General features: G+C 52.5%; 1 protein-coding gene across 1 annotated transcript in view; it reads left to right on the top strand.

Moving 5' to 3' along the window:
• KIRREL3 (kirre like nephrin family adhesion molecule 3) overlaps nucleotides 1-18826 on the top strand; it is a 548370-nt gene that overhangs the window by 513979 nt on the left and 15565 nt on the right. The window contains exons 6-8 of the mRNA XM_057750383.1: nucleotides 3181-3331; nucleotides 9142-9247; nucleotides 18361-18509. Of these exons, the coding sequence (XP_057606366.1) occupies nucleotides 3181-3331; nucleotides 9142-9247; nucleotides 18361-18509 (406 nt within the window). The remainder of the gene's footprint in view (nucleotides 1-3180; nucleotides 3332-9141; nucleotides 9248-18360; nucleotides 18510-18826) is intronic.

Here is an 18826-nt window from a genome sequence, read left to right on the forward strand (position 1 = left end):
AAGCCAGGCTCCTGGTCCACATCTACACACACAGGTGGGACCTGCAGGAGCAGCCATCAGGGTAACATCAGTGCCCCAGGACAGGAGGTGGTGACCCCAGAAACGCGTGACTCACCACTAATAACCCAGTTACCCCCTGTAGCTGAGTGCAGGCCTATGAAGGTTTCTCAAGCAGGAGGTGATGGGCCGGGGTCCCTGGTGTGTCCCCAGAGCCAAGTTCAGAGGAGATAAGCTGGGAGAAGGGGCGGGGAGGACAGGGAATGGGGGGCTGTGACAAGAGACTGTCCACCTGGCCTGGACCTGGCGGCCACAAAGTCCCAGGGCTTCATTTGCATCTGAGAGTAGGGGACATTAATAAGAGAGGAAAAAAGGGAAAGGAGAGGTGAGATGCGGAAGGAACGAGGGAAGGAGGAAAAAAGGGGTGAGAAGACGGCGGCCCCCTCTTTGGTCCGCGCTCTCGCCTCCCCCCACCCCTGAGCTGGGGGCCTCCGCTGGGGAGCGGGCGCTGAGCTCTCCCCCGGTTTAATGAACACATCTCCCCTTCCCTAATTAGGTGGAACAAACAACTTGAACCAGAATTTTTATTTCCCAGAAAAGCACGCGCCCGGAGACAGTAAATATGTCATTAATCATTATTCTGGGCGAGGAGCGCCCTGGCCGCGGGGAGCGGGCAGCCGTCAGGGGCCTAATTAGGAGCTCGGGGCCCCTGGCTCCCCTCCCACCGGCCCTGCACTCGGCGAGCAGATCAATCCGAGGGGTCCTGGCAGAGTAAAATTTATGTAAATGTCCCTTGTTAGCACACCGGAAAAGTAAAGAGAAAGAGAGGGGGAAGAACAATACGATCTCCCTCCCCACCTCCCCCAACCCCACCCCGAGGTCTTATTTTCATCCAGGAAATTGTTCTTTTTATCACTTGGCTATTTATAGACGCGTGAGGTCTGCTGAGGAGCCTCGAGCCAGCCGGTTACTATGGTGCGGCCGCAGCTCGCGGCTCCGGCTGGGCGGGGCTACACCCCCCAGCCCCACCCCCGGGTGCCGGCGTCCAGTTTAGCGCCCTGGAGCTAAAGACCCTCACCCCACGGGCTCCTGGGACTGGCCATATCACCCTCCCCCAACCCCTCTCCAGGACCCCTCTGCGCAGGGCTGAGACCACCACCCCACGTCCCAGGAGAAAGTATTCACAAGAGCAGGCCTGCACCCAGGCCGCTCTAGAGCAGAGGAGAAACAGCCCGCGACTACTGCCCTGCTCGGCAGGTCTCTCCGCAGCTGAGTCTGGCTTTGTCTACAGCAGGATGCGCAGTTCTGGACCAGAGCTCCGGTCTAGTCCTCCTACTGTTGGAGGCCACTGAACTGAGGACCCAGAGACGGGGGCCCAGCCACATACATGACATACATGTCACTGGACTCAGGGCTCACCGTTTTCAAGGGCAAATCCCAGCTCTGCCCAGCAAGTTCCTGACTCACTTCGAACTCAGTTTTCTCTTCGTTATTTAGGAGACAAGGCTCCCTCCCTTCCAGGGTCCTGTGAGGATTAGAGACAATGTCCTGGTTATTTTCAAGGAAGTTTTGAGGAAAAACTTGGCTCTAGTCTGTTCCTTGGCTCCAATCATGGCAAAGTAAGCCTGCGTGCGGCCTCCCCCGCTGCAGTGTCAAGTTCCTTCCTGGGGTGTACTGAGCAAGTCCAGCCTCCTCCCTTGCCCCCCTGAAGTGGCCCTCCTGCCCACTGCACCTCCCCAGCACACACCCACTTTCGGGGGCCACCAGGGAGCTCAGGGTGCAGGGCCCTGATGGGGAAGCAGCTGAAAGGGGCTTGGTGGAGGGAGGGCGTAGCAGCAGTGATGGGGAACAGCTGCTGCAAGCAGTGACCTCGTGGTCACGGGGAAGGCAGGAGACCTCTAGGCCTGCGTGAGTCTCTAGCACCAAGTACCACAGCTTGGCTCTTCAAATAACCCAAATGTATTGTCTCACGCTTGTAGAGGCAAGAAGTCTGAAATCAAGGTGTGGGTAGGGCTGTGCTTCCTCAAGCCCCCAGGGAGAATCTTCTTGCCTCTTCCAGTTCCTGGGGGCTCCTGGCTTTCCTTGGCTTGTGGCAGCATCAGTCCAGCCTCTGCCTCCCTCTTCCCATGGCCCCCTTCCTTGTGTCTCCCTGTATTTTTTCCTCTTACAAGGACACCAGCCATTGGATGTAGGGTCCACTCTGTACCCAGTATGATCTTGTCCTAAGATCCTTAACTAATTGCTAGTTACTTAACTAAGTTGTGAAGACCCTATTTCCAAATAAGGTCACATTCGGAGGTTCTGGGAGGACATGAATGGGGGCGGGGGGTGGTTACTATTCAGCCCACTCCAGGACCTCCCGCTTATGTCAGCACCAACTTGTAGTGAGTTTGATCCAGCTCCGTAGCCTCTCTTGTCCTGTCTGTGGCTTGGTCCGAGCTCTAGTGAGGTCAGGAAGTGAAATGGTTGAAAAGTTGAAAGGGTTTATTTATACAGATAAAGTAATGAAATGGTCAGTGTGCATTGATTCTGCCCACATCCACACCCCAGCCCTGCTCTCACTCTCACCCCCAAAGTGCACCCCCTTCTACAGCCTGCCTTGTGTCCCAAGGGCCACAGCACCTGGCTCTAGCCCCCATCTCAGCACTTCCTACAGACCCAGAGACACCCCCAGACCAGAGACAGAATAGTGACGTTCACTTCTACATAGCACCTGCAGCCCGGTTTCCATCAGGCCCAGCCTGGTTTCTTTTTTTTTTTTTTTTTTTTTTGGCACACGGGCTTAGTTGCTCCGTGGCATGTGGGATCTTCCTGGAGCTGGGATCGAACCCGTGACGTCTGCATTGGCAGGCGGATTCTTAACCACTGCGCCACCTAGGAAGCCCCCAGCCTGGTTTCTTTTACGTGTCGGGATGGGCAAGTCCAGGCTGATTTTCACACATGATGGAAAACTCTAGTTCCTTTTTCCTCCCGTAGCCCAGCGCTCAGCCAGGCCAGGGAGTCAAGGGTAACCGGAGGCTCTGGGTGGAGACGGGCGTCCCTGGGTGTCCTGAGCTGACCCACCTCCGTCCGCAGAGCTGCCTCCTCCTCTCTGAGACTGGAGCGCCTCCTCCCACACCTGCCCAGGCCGTCCCAGCCGCGTCCGAGTGACGCGTGATTTGGGACCTTCTCTCCCCTCCGCAGACGCTGCTCCGGGACGGCAAGCGTGAGAGCATCGTCAGCACGCTCTTCATCTCCCCCGGCGACGTGGAGAACGGGCAGAGCATCGTGTGCCGAGCCACCAACAAAGCCATCCCTGGAGGCAAGGAGACCTCGGTCACCATCGACATCCAGCGTGAGTCCGGACCCAACCCAGGGCAGGGACCACCCGGCACCCACTGCCCGGAGCACGGGTAGGGGGAGGAGCCAGGCCAGAGCCACACCCCTGCAGGATGGCAGGAGGCAGGACTGGATCGGTCAACCCCAGGGACTAGCGGGTTTGTATGGGCAGTCAAAGGACCATCGTGTCCTTCTTACTGTCACAGGGGAGGGTGACAAGCTTCTTAAAAACATTCCCAGGGACTTCCCTGGTGGTCCAGTGGTTAAGACTCCGCACTTCCACTGCAGGGATCAGAAAACTAAGATTCTGCATGCCACATGGTGCAGCAAAAAAAAAAAAGAAAACAAAACCATCACCAGTGAGGGTCCTTTACAAACGTGTTGAAGCCAGATTTCCACGCCTGTATAAGGTAGACCTTCCACACCGACAGACAGGGTGGTCAGCCCCCGCCCTGCCGGCCCAGCCAGGTGGCCCCCACTCCCCCTTGGAGAGGAAGCCAGAGCAGAGGTTCTGGGAGCAGAGGGACACCCAGGGCTCCAGGCCCTGTCCTGGAAGGGTCGGTCAAGGAGAGAAGAGGGAGAGGACTCACCACTAGGTCAGCTCATACTTTGCCCGTATTATCTTATTTAATCTTTCCAACAACCGTTCCGAGCGTGTACGACTGTGGTCCCTATAAGGGGAAACCGAGGCCCCCCAAGCCACACAGGTTTCAGAGGTGGGCAGCCAGCTCTCCGGAGGCCATGCTGGGAACTCCTCTTCTACGCGTCCATGCCAGGAGCTCTCAGCCGGGGTCAGTGATGACGATTCACGTGAACAGCAATGCTTTAAAGCTCCCCAGCATAGCTTTCCCAGAGCCTCAAAGGAGACTCCTGAAGGTCTCAAATGTCTCTAATGTACCTGTCGGCCCCCCCGGAACAAAGATGAGCTCAACACGGGAGCCAGGTGCCTTACTCTCCATACTGCACTTGCTTAGGTTGCAAGTGTCAGCCCTCGGAAGTCAACTTTTCTTCTCTTAAGTGCCCCTCCCTGCCACGGAGCCATCGTGAGCTGGTGGCTTTGGTCAGGGGCTGTGAAGGACAGGCCAGAGCTGCAGGCTGGCATTCGTTTCCTCCTTGTCATTTGGCTTATTTTAAATCAAATGCATATAGGAACATCTCCCAACAGCCCTGGCTCACCTAAGGCTCTGGATTCTGCGTTCTATGTGGCTCTCCAAGAATCTGGGGTCTGCAGGGGCCACGTCCTAGGGCTTCCAGAGCCCATCTTGGGAGCCAGAGAGCAGACCTCCCTTGGTGTCTGGAATCCTGGAAGGCACCATTTAGGTTCCCGGGGGTGGAAGAACTTGTTAAAACCCTCAGATGGGCTCGCTGTGGACACCCAGACACAACAGCTGAGGCCTCGGAGAAGATTTCGTATTTGACGTTTTCACTAGCTGTTGACAACCCCCCACGCACAGCCACACCAAGCAGAGGGCTCTGGCCAGGCCCAGGGCCAGGGTGATGGGAGACAGGCGCTCGCTGTTAAGGTCGTTTAAGTTCAGGGTCACCCTGAGAGTGATGCCTTCCTCCCCAGCCCCAGTTCAAGCCCTAGTTCTCCACACCCACCTGCTTCTTCTGTGCAGCAGGCGTTGCGTGGAGCAGCAGGCCCAGCTATGGAGAAGCAAGATGCTGGGGGATGGGGTGGTCCACCGTCCTGAAAGGCTCCAGCTCCTATGAGCTGTGCAGGTCTAAGCTTGTCACCTCACCCCAGAGATGCCAGTTCCTTCTCTGATTTGATCGAATGGCATCCAGGGTTTCTTCTTGCCCTGGGATTGACCGTGAATCAGAACTCTCTCCAGACACAAGCCAAATCTGGGAGGAATGAGGGTGGGAGACCCAGACATCCAAGCTTCCTACACCAGGCTGCCAGCCTTGGCCACTGTGCAGCCCCTCCTCCTTCCCCCACCGACCCCCCAGCTGGTCAGGAGGCCTGTGCCAGCCACAGAGACCCCCACAAAAGAAACCACCTGGTCGGCTCCTGGGCCCTGGCAGAAGAGACTCGGGAGACGTCCGTTATCCATCACACAGCAGAACCTCTTCTGTCAACGAGTCATCATCATGACAACAGCCCACCGACTACTAAAACACGCTCCTCTAAATGCACTCTAATGAGATGATGGATTTACCAGGGCACACAGATGACAGTCTGCACTGAAGGAGGACGTTGGCCTTGCCAGGTCTCTGGGCTTTGCTGGCTTTCTTTCCAGGGACGACTCAGCCACCCGAGGAGGGAGGTATCGGGAATGAGGTCAGGGTGAGGCCGAGAAACCAGGTGCCTGGTTCCAAGATGAGCCCCGTCCGAGGCCATCCAGGGTCATGGCTGAAGCCACAGCACCCTTCCTGGTTTGAATTCTAGCTCTGCCACTTAGTGAATGATGCAGGGCTGGTTACTTAACCTCCTTGTGCCTCGGTTTCCTCATCTATACCTGGAGGTAACAGTGCTTGGCTCATACACTGGCTGGGAGGATTAGGTTAAATCACTCGGGTGGCGACCCCAGCTCCGCGCCTGGCACCTGTCAGCTGCCGTTACTGTGCACAGTCGCGGGGGTGCATCTGCCCCTCCCTGATGCCCCCAGCCCCAACAGGGAGAGGTCTGTATCCATTCATCCCCTCTCCTGAAGGTGTCTGCATGGGCCTGCCGAGCAAAAGAGCACGCTCTCGCCACCCCCTCCCTCCCGCTCTCCCCCACCCCCATTTTTCCCTTTGTTCATTCAGTAAGCGTCCAGCTGTTCACTGTGGACACCACAGGCTGGATCAGAGCTGCCTCTGCAAACCTGCTCATTTTCTCAGTCAACCGAGAAGCATCCAAACTCAGCAAAAACACATTTGTTGTTTGTTTCCCTTGGTCTTTAGATGTTACCCAACGGAAGACAAAGCCCCCAGATTGAGTAATGGGAGAGAAAGCTTAACACCCCCAAAGTCTCGCTACATCTGGACTCTGCATCCAGCTGCCAAGTTTCAAATAGAGGTGCTATAAAATCACTGAGTCATGGAGTTTCTCTCTTTCTCACCCCCTCCTCGATGTAATACTTCCCCTGAACACACACACACACACACACACACACACACACACACACACGGATGCATGTTGCTGATGGAAACACTAACAGACTCTCAGCTGTAACATCTGTTCACTGTGATCTCAGTTCCACCAGCTACATCAAAGCTGCCCCCCTGCAAGTTATGCAGCCAACATTACGAATGGGATTAAAATCATGTTTAATAGTTGGATATGACATAAACTCTTTATACCTCTGGAGCCTGGTAGACTCCTGAAAATTCACATCCTTCACATGCAGAGGAGAGAGTTGGAGAGAGGGGCACGGGCATCTCTGGTCCTGGGGTGGAGGCACAGATGGGACCGGCAAGTGTGGAAGCTTCCCAGAGCCCTGTTCTCCTGGGTACCAAGAAGAGATGGGGAAGCTGCAGGAGAGTGGGGCCCACAGGATAAACTGAGAAGGGCAGCGTTGTGGTGCAAGAGGGGAGCAGGCAGCCCGAGGGTCCTCTATCAGGTGTGTGCCCCATCTCCCTGCCCCCGAGGCCTCATCACTTTATAAAGGACACCCAGGTGGGGTGGGCCTCTGGGAACTGCTCTGCAAGTTCCGTGGTGGGTTTCTAGAGGCTGTTGAACTAGCCCTGGAAGCTGGTGGTCCTCGGCTGCGTGGGTCGGCACTGGGGTGACAGGCAGCAGCCGGGGAGAGGCTGCAGGGCTCTGGGGGCATAGCTCTCCTGGGAGGTGTGGGGAGAGCTCTCACAGCAAGCTCTGGCCCTGCACCTTTGGGACCACTGGAGTTAACCAAGATTGAGATCACTGAAGCACCTGACGCTTCTCCAGTAATTAACTCTCCAGGAAAAGGTAGGCAAGCCGGCTGTTCCAGTAGCAGATGCTCCCAGGGTCGTGGTCCCATCGGGAGCTAGGGGATAGTGTGGGGAGAACAGCCCCAGCTCAGCCGACCGCCTGCTGCTCAGGCACCAGCGTTCTCCCCCGTGTCTTAACAAGCTGTCTGTGGACCCCAGCACAGCCCCTGTGGGTCATCTCCCCGGGCCCGGCACCCAAGCACTGGCAGCTTGAGCACCAGCAGGGCACAGGGAGGTCAAGTGGCCAAACAGTCCCAATGCCAGTGTGGGAAAGCCTCCATCCACGGCTGGGTGGATGCACGGACGATTCTCTGAGGGGCGCAGGGATGCCCCTGTCGTCTCAACCAGGAGCTGGGCCTTGCTGGAGTCTTGCTCCCCCAGTGGTGCCCTTCACATGCATGCAGAAGGGTCAGCATCTTCTTCATGGTCTCTGAGAAACCAGCTCCCTTACTTCTCTTTCTTAAAATGGGCTGAAGCCCTGGAAAGTCCTCACGCCCTCCCAGCCCATTGCTGTGTTTATTGGTGAGGTCGGGCCAGAAGATGTGGCCCCGGGGCCTGGCTACGACGCAGGGACCAAGTTGCCCTCTTCACTCAGCCTAGGGCTGAACTCCAGCCAGACCTCCAGGCCCCAACAAGGAAGAAGGATGGGCACCAGCTGTCATCTCCCATCCCCCAGAGCGTACACGCCTGGGGTGCTGAGGCCTGGGCACGTGCCCAAAGCACAAGGATGCCTGGCTTTTAGAGCAGGTCCCAAGTCAGCTTGCCCAGAGCTCCGGAGGGCCAGGCCGCCTCAGGGCCTCTCCCTGGGCCGATTCCCCACCTCTGATCTCTGCGGTAGATCCCGTCCCCTCTGTTTCCATCTCTACGTCACTCTGTGTCTGCTTCTCCCTATGTCTTTTCTCTGTTTCTCATTATTTTGTTTGATCTTTTTCCCCGGCACCCTATCATTTTCTGTCTCCATCTGCTTAGGCTCCCTTGGTCTTTTTTTCCTTAAGTCTAAAATGTTTGTCTGATTGTGTGTCTCTGTGTACACGTCAGTCTCTCTCTGAGCCTGTCCATCTCTGCTCTCTGCTTCTCGGTGTTGCTCTTTCTTTTTCTCATTCTGCCTCTGCACTTTTCTGTGTGTATGTGTGTGTGTGTGTGTGTGTGTCTGTCTGTCTCTTTCCCCCTCCCCCCCATCTCCATGCCTCTCCTATGTAGGCATCTCTCTGCCTGCCCCCACATCCCTTCTGCACGGATCTCTGTGTGCCTCTGTGTCTCCCCGTCTCTCCCCGTCTCTCTGACTTCCTGTCTCCTCCACCTCCGATCATTCTGCGCTTCAGAGCTGTGCTTCTCGTCATGTTGAGTGAGAAAGAAGAGCCTAGCCTGGGGAGCAGAGGGCTGGGTCACACCAGTCAGGACTCAGCAGAGATGATTAGGCTGATGAAAGGCTGTAAATGCCACTTTCAAGGTAACAGATGCACCAGAACCTTCACACAAAGAGACACAAAACAGACATTTCAGAGACAGAAAGTTTGTATTTAAAGGGCCTTAGAGTCCACATCCCCTCTTGCCCCCCCCCCCGCACCCCCTCTTCCCACCTCTCCTTTCTGCAGTGGTTTGTTCTACCAAAGCTGGAAGGTGGGCGGCATGCTCCTGGGCCCCAGGCAGCCCTGCTTCTGGGCTGGCTGTTCATTTAAACATCAGCCTTGAATCCACAGTGGGAGCCCTGAGCCCACTGCCAGGACAGCCTGAATCAGGCACTGCCAACAAGGGAGGGAGCCCCCTGCCGAGGCCCCCAACTTTCTCGGGACCACCAGGGGAGTGGCTGCTCTGAGGGTCCCGGGTGGTAGAATCCCTGGCTTTTACCCCTCATGATCCCCTGGGATTCATTCCCCAAACCGTGCACGCAGCCCCCGACCCCGTCTGCAAGGGCACCTCTTCTCTCTGCAGATCCCCCTCTGGTCAACCTGTCGGTGGAGCCACAGCCAGTGCTAGAGGACAATGTGGTCACGTTTCACTGCTCTGCAAAGGCCAACCCCGCCGTCACCCAGTACAGGTAAGAGCCCCTGCTGGCGAGACCCAGCCCCGGGCCCCCTCCATATCCCTGCCTGTCACGGGGGTGTCACCTGTGATCCTGGGCATCCAGCACCATGCTTGGTCCACTGTGCGTGTCCCCAGCAAACCTGTGCACCCCTGGACAGGTGGACTTCTCCTTTTCTTCATGAACACACACTCTCCTCCTCTGAGGCAGAAGATTTCACTCCTGTCTGAACAGCTTATTTAGCCCTTATTTCTGAAAAGAGGGAAAAAGTCTCAGGGAAAAAAAGCTAAAACAACCAGGAGAATCAGTATGATCAATCAGCATCTGGAGTCTAGTCCTGTGCTCACAAACCCTTCGTCTGGTAGGGTGGAGCCCCTTGCAGCCCTTGCTCACTGCACTGATAAAAGCATCACTGTTTTTTGTTTTTTTTTTAAAGCTCTTTATTGGAACATAATTGCTTTGCACTCTTGTACCAGCTTTTGAGGCACACCAAAGTGAATCAGCTGTATTTATACATATATCCCCATATCCCCTCCCTCCCGTGACTCCTTCCCACCCTCCCTGTCCTGGCCTTCTAAGGCATCACCCATCATCGAGTTGATCTCCCTTTGTTGTACAGCAACTTCCCACTAGCTATCTATTTTACAGTTGGTAGTGTATATATGTCTATGCTACTCTCTCACTTCGTCCCAGCTTCCCCTTTGCCCCTCGCCCCCCCCCCCAACCCCGTGTCCTCCAGTCCATTCTCTGCATCTGCATCCTTATTCTTGCCCTGTCACTGGATTCATCAGTACCATTTTTTTTTTAAGATTCCATATATATGAGTTAGCATACACTATTTGTTTTTCTCTTTCTGGCTCACTTCACTCTGTATGACAGACTCTAGCTCTATCCACCTCATTACATATAGCTCCATTTCATTCCTTTTTATGGCTGAGTAATATTCCATTGTATATATGTGCCACATCTTCCTTATCCATTCATCTGTTGATGGGCATTTAGGTTGCTTCCATGTCCTGGCTATTGTAAATAGTGCTGCAATGAACATTATGGTACATGTTTCTTTTTGGATTATGATTTTCTCTGAATATATGCCCAGTAAATGGGATTACTGGGTCATATGGTAGTTCTATTTTTAGTTTTTTAAGGAACCTCCAAACTGTTTTCCATAGCAGCTGTACCAACTTACATTCCCACCAACAGTGCAAGAGAGTTCCCTTTTCTCCACCCCTCTCCAACATTTATTGTTTCTAGATTTTTTGATGATGGCCATTCTGACTGGTGTGAGGTGATACCTCACTGTGGCTTTGACTTGCATTTCTCTGATGATTAGTGATGTTGAGCATCTTTTCATGTGTTTGTTGGCCATCTGTATGTCTTCTTTGGAGAAATGTCTATTTAGGTCTTCTGCCCATTTGTGGAGTGGGTTATTTGCTTTTTTGGTACTAAGCTGCATGAGCTGCTTGTATACTTTGGAGATTAATCCTTTGTCCATTGCTTCGTTGGCAAGTATTTTCTCCCATTCTGAGGGTTGTCTTCGTGTCTTGTTTATCGTTTCTTTTGCTGTGCAAAAGCTTTTAAGTGTCATTAGGTCCCATTTGTTTATTCTTGATTTTATTTCCATGATTCTAGGAGGTGGGTCAAAAAGGATCTTGCTTTGATGGATGTCATAGAGTGTTCTGCCTATGTTTTCCTCTAGGAGTTTTATAGTGTCTGGCCTTACATTTAGGTCTTTAATCCATTTGGAGTTTATTTTTCTGTGTGGTGTTAGGAAGTGTACTAATATCATTCTTTTACATGTTGCTGTCCAATTTTCCCAGCACCATTTATTGAAGAGGCTGTCTTTTTTCCATTGTATATTCTTGCCTCTTTTGTCAAAGATAAGCTGCCCACATGTACTTGGGTTTACCTCTGAGTTCTCTGTTCTGTTCCATTGATCTTCCTTTCTATTTTTGGGCCAGTACCATACTGTCTTGATCACTGTGACCTTGTAGTATAGTTTGAAGTCAGGAAGCCTGATTCCACCAACTCCATCTTTCCTTCTCAAGATTGCTTTGGCTATTCGGGGTCTTTTGCGTTTCCATACAAATCGTAAGATTTCTTGTTCTAGTTCTGTGAAAAATGCCATTGGTAATTTGATCGGGATTGCATTGAATCTATAAATTGCTTTGGGTAGTACAGTCATTTTCACAATGTTGATTCTTCCAATCCAAGAACATGGTATGTCTCTCCATCTGTTTGTATCATCTTTGATTTCTTTCATTAGTGTCTTATAGTTTTCTGTATACAGGTCTTTTGCCTCCTTAGGCAGGTTTATTCCTAGGTATTTTATTCTTTTAGTTGCAGTGGTAAATGGGAGAGTTTCCTTAATTTCTCTTTCTGCTTTTTCATTGTCAGTGTATAGGAATGCAAGAGATTTCTGTGCATTAATTTTGCATCCTGCTACTTTACTAAATTCATCAATTAGTGCTAGCAGTTTTCTGGTAAAGTCTTTAGGGTTTTCTATGTATAATATCATGTCTGCAAAGAGTGACAATTTTACTTCTTCTTTTCCAATTTGGAGTCCTTTTATTTTGTTTTCTTCTCTGATTGCTGTGGCTAAAACTTCCAAAACTATGTTGAATAATAATGGTGAGAGTGGACACCCTTGTCTTGTTCCTGTTCTTAGAGGGAACTCTTTCAGTTTTTCACCATTTAGAACGATGTTGGCTTTTGGTTTCTCGTATATGGCTTTTATTATGTTGAGGTAATTTCCTTCTATGCCCATTTTCTGGAGAGTTTTTATCATAAATGGATGTTGAATTTTGTCAAAAGCTTTTCTCACATCTATTGAAATTATCATATGGTTTTTATCCTTCAATTTGTTAATATGATGTATCACATTGATTGATTTGCATATATTGAAGAATCCTTGCATCCTAGGGATAAACCCCACTTGATCATGGTGTGTGATCTTTTAATGTACTGTTGGATTCTGTTAGCTAGTATTTTTTTTTTAAATATTAAATGGCATTTATTTTCACAGAAATAGAAGAGGCCGTGCATTTAATAAAATAGGAGATAAATGAGGAGGAAATAAGATGATGGCCTGAGGATGTTTTTAAGGGCATGGTAGGTTAAGGGAAGAAGACCAGGAAGCAAATGATGCATTTGGAAATGGCAAGGAGCAATACAGATTCCGTAAGAAACATCAACAGAGATACTGAAGGTCAAGAGATGTTCTCCAGATGTTAGCTAGTATTTTGTTGAGGATTATTGCATCTATATTCATCAGTGATATTGGTCTGTAATTTTCTTTTTTTTGTGATATCTTTGCCTTGTTTTGGAATCAGGGTGATGGTGGCCTCGTAGAATGAGTTTGGGAGTGTTCCTCCTTCTGCTATATTTTGGAAGAGTTTGAGAAGGATAGGTGTTAGCTCCTCTCTAAATGTTTAATAGAATTCTCCTGTGAAGCCATCTGGCCCTGGGCTTTTGTTTGTTGGGAGATTTTTAATCAGAGTCTCAATTTCCATACTTGTGATTGGTCTGTTCATAGTTTCTATTTCTTCCTGGTTCAGTCTTGGAAGATTATATTTTTCTAAGAATTTATCCATTTCTTCCAGGTTATCCAATTTGTTGGCATATAGTTGCTTGTAGTAGTCTCTCATGATCTTTTGTATTTCTGCAGTGTCAGTTGTTACTTCTCCTTTTTCATTTCTAATTCTGTTGATTTGCGTCCTCTCCCTTTTTTTCCTGATGAGTCTGGCTAATGGTTTATCAGTTTTGTTTATCTTCTCAAAGAACCAACTTTTAGTTTCATTGATCTTTGATATTGTTTCCTTCATTTCTTTTTCATTTATCTCTAATCTGATCTTTATGATTTCTTTCCTTCTGCTCACTTTGGGGGTTTTTTTGTTCTTTCTCTAATTGTTTTAGGTGTAAGGTTAGGTTGTTTATTTGATATTTTTCTTCTTTCTTGAGGTAGACTGTATTGCTATAAACTTCCCTCTTAGAACTGCTTTTGCTGCATCCCATAAGTTTTGGGTTGTTGTGTTTTCATTGTCATTTGTTTCGAGATATTTTTTGATTTCCTCTTTGATTTCTTTAGTGATTTCTTGGTTGTTTAATAGCGTATTGTTTAGCCTCCATGTGGTTGTATTTTTTATAGTTTTTTTTCTGTAATTGATATCTAGTCTCATGGCATTGTGGTCAGAGAAGATGCTTGATATGATTTCATTTTTCTATGCACCCAATATAGGAGCACCTCAATACATAGGGCAAATGCTAACAGCCATAAAAGGGGAAATCGACAGTAACACAGTAATAGTAGGAGACTTTAACACCCCACTTACATCAATGGAGAGATCATCCATACAGAAAATAAAGAACGACAGACAAGCTTTAAATGACACATTAGACCATCTTGACTTAATTGATATTTATAGGACATTCCATTCAAAAACTACAGAATACACTTTCTTCTCAAGTGCACACAGAACATTTTCCAGGGGAGATCACATCTTGGGTCACAAATCAAGCCTCAGTAAATTCAAGAAAATTGAAATCACTGTTTTTTATATGTCTATCTTTCCCTGTTGACTGAGCTTCTTGAAGGTGGGAACTGCACTTTAGTCACTTACGGCTCTCAGCGTGGAGCACGTGTGTGGCAGGTACTCGGGCTCTGGAAACATGTAGGGCAGCCCCTCTGGGCACCCTTCTTCCCTGGGCACCATCACCACAAAAGACTTCCAGACACAGAGTCTGAGGCCTCAGAGGCGCTCCAGAGCAGACTCAGACACTTTCCTCCTTGAGGTATCTGTACAACTCACCACGACCCTCACTCTGCCCCATCCCTTCCCCCAGCCTAGACCTGATGGAGGAGTCTAGTGTCGCCTCTGCCATCAGATGGGCTATGAAGCCCAGCATCAGCCAGTGCCAGGGATGCTGATGGTTCCAGACTAGGAAACAAGCCTGCCGGTAGGGGTGGACAACAGGGGAGATGAGAGGCAGTGTGGCCCCAGAGGGCAGAACATGAGGAAATGGGCCAAAAAGGCAGCCAGAGATTCAGGCTGGACATAGGCAGTTCTCCCTGCAGTGCAGATAATTAATGCTGGAACCAGAAACCCAGGAAAGGCACAGAGCCTTTATCCTTGAAGATATTTTTAAATAGGATGAAAACTCATCTATCCTGCCGATTTAACCATTCACCAGACTAGAGGCAGGAGAAAAGTCAGACGACCTCTAGGCTCCCTGGAGTCCTGCAGCCCTGTAGGTCCAGATGGCAGGTCTGGTTTGGCTGGGACAAGAGACAAAGATGCAGAAGGAAACACCGAAAGTGTCTCTGTTTTTCTCTGGGCTTCCGCCCTGCACCTGTGAGTCCTGGGCTCCATCCACAAGTGGACTTCTCTCTCCGTCTGCTCTCTGCTCATAAGCCCTAAACACCAGGCACCACGTGCCCAGAAAAGAGCTCTAATGCCAGTTTCCCTGGGCAGCCCTTCTCTCCCACTGACACCCCTCCCCGGGGAGACACACCCACATTCACCCTCACATCATTAACAATAATAAGGTATAAATCTACATATGGAGAAATCACCAGAAAGCAAATGTGGCAAGATATTAACAACTAGTGGATCTAAGGGAAGGGAATCTGGCGCTTACTTGGGCCATTCTTGTGACTTTTCTATAACTACAAAGTTATATTTAGTTTCCAGATTAAAAAGCTAATGAGTGAATAAGCAAACACAGGATGCACAGACTTCCCCAGGCTCTGGGTACCTATGGTTTGCCTCCATCCCCATCCTTCCCTGCAGCTCAGAGCCCAGGTCAGCCTATCACACACAGAGGAGGAGCCGGAGGGGCAGGTGGGCCCCCTGCAGATGTGAACCTGTTCTCATCACCTTCCCTCCTGGCCCTCCGATTACCCAAGGCCCCCAAAATGCTTCAGTGCCGATAAGGCTCCCTCCAGGACTCCAGGGGATCTCGGGAAGCCCTTCTGGCCTCCAGGAAAATGTGGGGGAGCCGGGGTGGCCCGGAGGAAGGAGGTGTAGGGACCGTGGTGAGAGGAGGTAGGCGTCTGTGCCCGCCCCCACCGGCTCAGCCCCTGGCCTCAGGAAGGGCTCACCCAGTCAGCAGATGGTCCTTCCAGATGTGGTGTTGGGATCCAAGAGGAAAAGCCTTGAGCACATCTTGGCACACGAGCACATGGGTTTTTCCAGCTGACTTTGATGAGACGAAGGGGTCTTTGTTTCTTAAGTTCCTTTGGTCTTGATTGCTTCCTCCTGTTCTGCTAAGAGTCTGCAGTCTTGGAAATTGGAGATATGTCCTCATCCACCCCAGCACCCAGAAGGGGGCCCCCGGTGAGCAGGGTAGCCCATCCAGCTGGACTCAGCAGTCACTTCGGCTGCCCCGCTGGACCAGCGGCCCGGGGTCAGCAGAACAGGCCCACGCACCCCTGAAGGGCATCTCCGCCTACCTCTCTGCTCCCCTCTGAGGCTGTGGGCGGAGGGAGAGGGCCACCCCACCGGCAGTCCCCCCCCCCCCCCACCTGGCAGGTAACAGGGCAGGACACACCGCACCATGTGAAAGGCGGGGCTATTGAGGACAGCCTGTCAGCCGTGACACGCCCGCCTCCTGATTGTGTGATATAAATAATTAATCCTCTTATATTTGCTCAGGCCAAATTAGACATTGATTGGGAAAGGCCTACTCTGACGCCTGTTCCAAGGGGCTGGGAGCTGCGGTGACAGCAGCGGTAGTGGCAGGGGAGTAGGTGGGTGGTGGGAGGGTGAAGGGACAGGAGGAAAGAGGAGGAGGACGCGAAGCCGAAGAACAGGAGGAGAGGAGATGGGAGAGGAGATGGGAAAGGGGAGACGGGAGAGGGTGGGACTTGCTCCCTGGCTCACCCTTGGTCCTGTGGATCCTTACGAGGGACTTTTTGGTGTGGGAGGGGAATAAAGATGGGGAAGAAAAAGACTGGCTGAGCGGGATGTGAGCAGGGGTCTCGTGGGGGGGTCCCCCAAAGGCTCAGCCCCACTGCCAGCCTCCTATGACCCTGGGAAAAGACGGTTTAAGACTTCCTCCTGCTCCCTCTCCACCTCTAAGGTGGCGACAGGCCCTGGTTGCTGAGAGCAGCAGCTGCGCAGCCATCCGGGTCTCTGAAGTCTCCCTTCCTTTGTTGTGAAGGGGGAGGCCAGCCTGGTCTGGGGAAGAGGAGACGTGCGTGGCCTGGAGCTCTGGGCTCTGGGCCTCAGGGAGCCCCGGCAGTTCTGAGATCCTCGGGGCCCCCGTGGTGGGGCTTTCACCCTTCTTACACTGTGAGGGGCTCCAGACACGTGGGGAGAAAGCCCCCTCTTCCCCAGGAATTTCCAATAATGGAAGAGGACTGCCCAGCAGAGCCTGCTCACTGGGGCCAAGCCCACCCCTGCCCCAGCATCTGGGGCTGTGGACAGCCAGGGGCAGGGGTCCGGGCAGGACAGGAGGGGCTCACCTGCCTCCTCCCAGACCAGCCAGCTGCCTGCTCCCCCTGGGACCCAGCATTCCACCACCTGACACCTCACTGCAGCAGGGGGTTGGAGTAGGGGCTGGACACTGACCTCCAACCTTGTGTCTGGGACTGAGCCGCCTCAGGAGGGAGCTATGCCGGACTATTAAGTCTGGTCATTAAATTAAAGTTAGAGATTGAAATGATTCATGAATAACTCATAATGGTTTGTTGGGAAGCCCCTTCAGCTCTCGGGGAGCTATGGTTTGCTCTGTTGTTAAACTATAATTGTTATTATTAATTGTCTTCTTAATAATGACCCAATATTAATTCACAATAATAACCTCACGGTGCCAGCCTGGTGCTGTGTGCGATGCCGGGAGAGCGCTGCCTCCCAGGCCGGATGGACCGGCTCAGCAGGAGCCAGTGAAGGGAAGGGCAGCCCCAAGAAAGGCTCGGAGAGTGAGGTTACAGGGGGCCATGGTCCCAGGGTAGCGACTATGGGGCCAAGGAACCTCCCCAGCTCTGGTAAAGACATACATCCCAAAATAGGCCCGCGCTACAGTACGAAGAGCCTGGTTGGAAGCTGTGTAATTTTTTTTTAAGTTTTATCCACAATAGGATTCAACCAGAGGACGCTCTGAACTCTCTCTCCTTGGGCATCTGTAAGGAAAGCCCCAGCCTCATACACACAGGCACATGGACCCCTGGGGCGCCCTGCCCCACAGGTAGCAAGCTGCCCAGGTCCAATGCAGCGATCACCGCCCCAGGGCCAGGCCCAAGACACCAATCAGCCAAACGGCCGATGAAAGAAGTCAGCACAACTGTCTTCCCATCCCCCTCCTGTCCCTCTGCCTCCCCCTGCGTCAAACCAGGGCTGATGGAGCCCAGACCTCTGAGGAGCAGAGCCAAGGTGGGAGGCAGAGGCTGGGCAGGAAAAAGAGCAAGTGGCTTCCCCGGGGGGGAGGCTGAAAGGGCTTTCAGGGAGAGAAGGGCACCATGAGGGGACCCCACCCTGGGGACAGGAGTCAGGACAGGGGAACTGAGAGAGCTGGCCAGGTGGGAGGGAGGGCAGTCGGGACCACTGCTAACACCCCTCCATCAGCTTCCTGCCTTGTCTGGAAATCAAGCTGCCTGAGCCCCTCATGTGTGTGCACGAGCACACGTGTGTGTGTGTGTGTGTGTGTGTGTGTGTGCGCGCGCAGGAGTGCACGCGTGTGTGGGCACACACCATTAGACCTTGGCCTCTTTGGTCATGCTCTCAGCCTCCTTTTCCAGTGTGGCCCAGAACAGGACCCCCGAGAGAGCTCAGAGCAGGACAGCCAAGCTGTCTGGGGACTGACGGTTGGATTAGCCATCATGCGGCCAGTCGGGTATGCTGACCCACTGAAGAGTCAAGCCGCCCCCTCCAGAATAACCCACTAGTTGAGTGCTGCTGACTGCCTGGTGACCCCCGGACCAGAGCCCACCACCCCCACCCCTCCCCCAGCCCCGGAAGTAACCCCCCTGTGGAGGCTTCCCCTGAGGGACCCCTCGGGGGCCTGCGCCACACCGGGCCTCCTTTTCCTGCGAGATGAATGCGTTCGGCTCCCAGAGAGACGCGCCCCCCAGGCAGGAGGGATGTCTTTGCGGCCAGAGGTCCACACCAGCCCCGGGGCCTGTGCTGCAGGTGGGCCAAGCGGGGCCAGATCATCAAGGACGCGTCTGGGGAGGTGTACCGGACCCCCGTGGACTACACGTACTTCTCAGAGCCCGTCTCCTGCGAGGTGACCAACGCCCTGGGCAGCACCAACATCAGTCGCACCGTCGACGTCTATTGTGAGTGGCTGTGTGGGGGCTTCCTGGGCCCACGGGCACGGGGGGGACGGTCGTGGGCTCGCTGCACGCGACCTGAGAATGCCTCACAGCTTACAATCCACGCGCTTTACGAGAAGCTTCCCCGGGTGCCGTCTCGTGTTCATCGTGACCCTCGTAATCACCCGGAGAGGGGAGTTCCCTGGTGGTCCAGCGGTTAGCAATCTGCTCGTTCACTGCCGAGCGCCCGGGTTCGAGCTCTGGTCGGGGAACTAAGATCCCACAAGCCACGTGACATGGCCAAAAAAAAAAATCACCCAGAAAGGCTGGAATTCTTATTC

The sequence above is a fragment of the Hippopotamus amphibius genome, chromosome 9 (genome assembly GCF_030028045.1).
Source record: "Hippopotamus amphibius kiboko isolate mHipAmp2 chromosome 9, mHipAmp2.hap2, whole genome shotgun sequence".
NCBI classification, from domain to species: Eukaryota; Metazoa; Chordata; class Mammalia; order Artiodactyla; family Hippopotamidae; genus Hippopotamus; species Hippopotamus amphibius.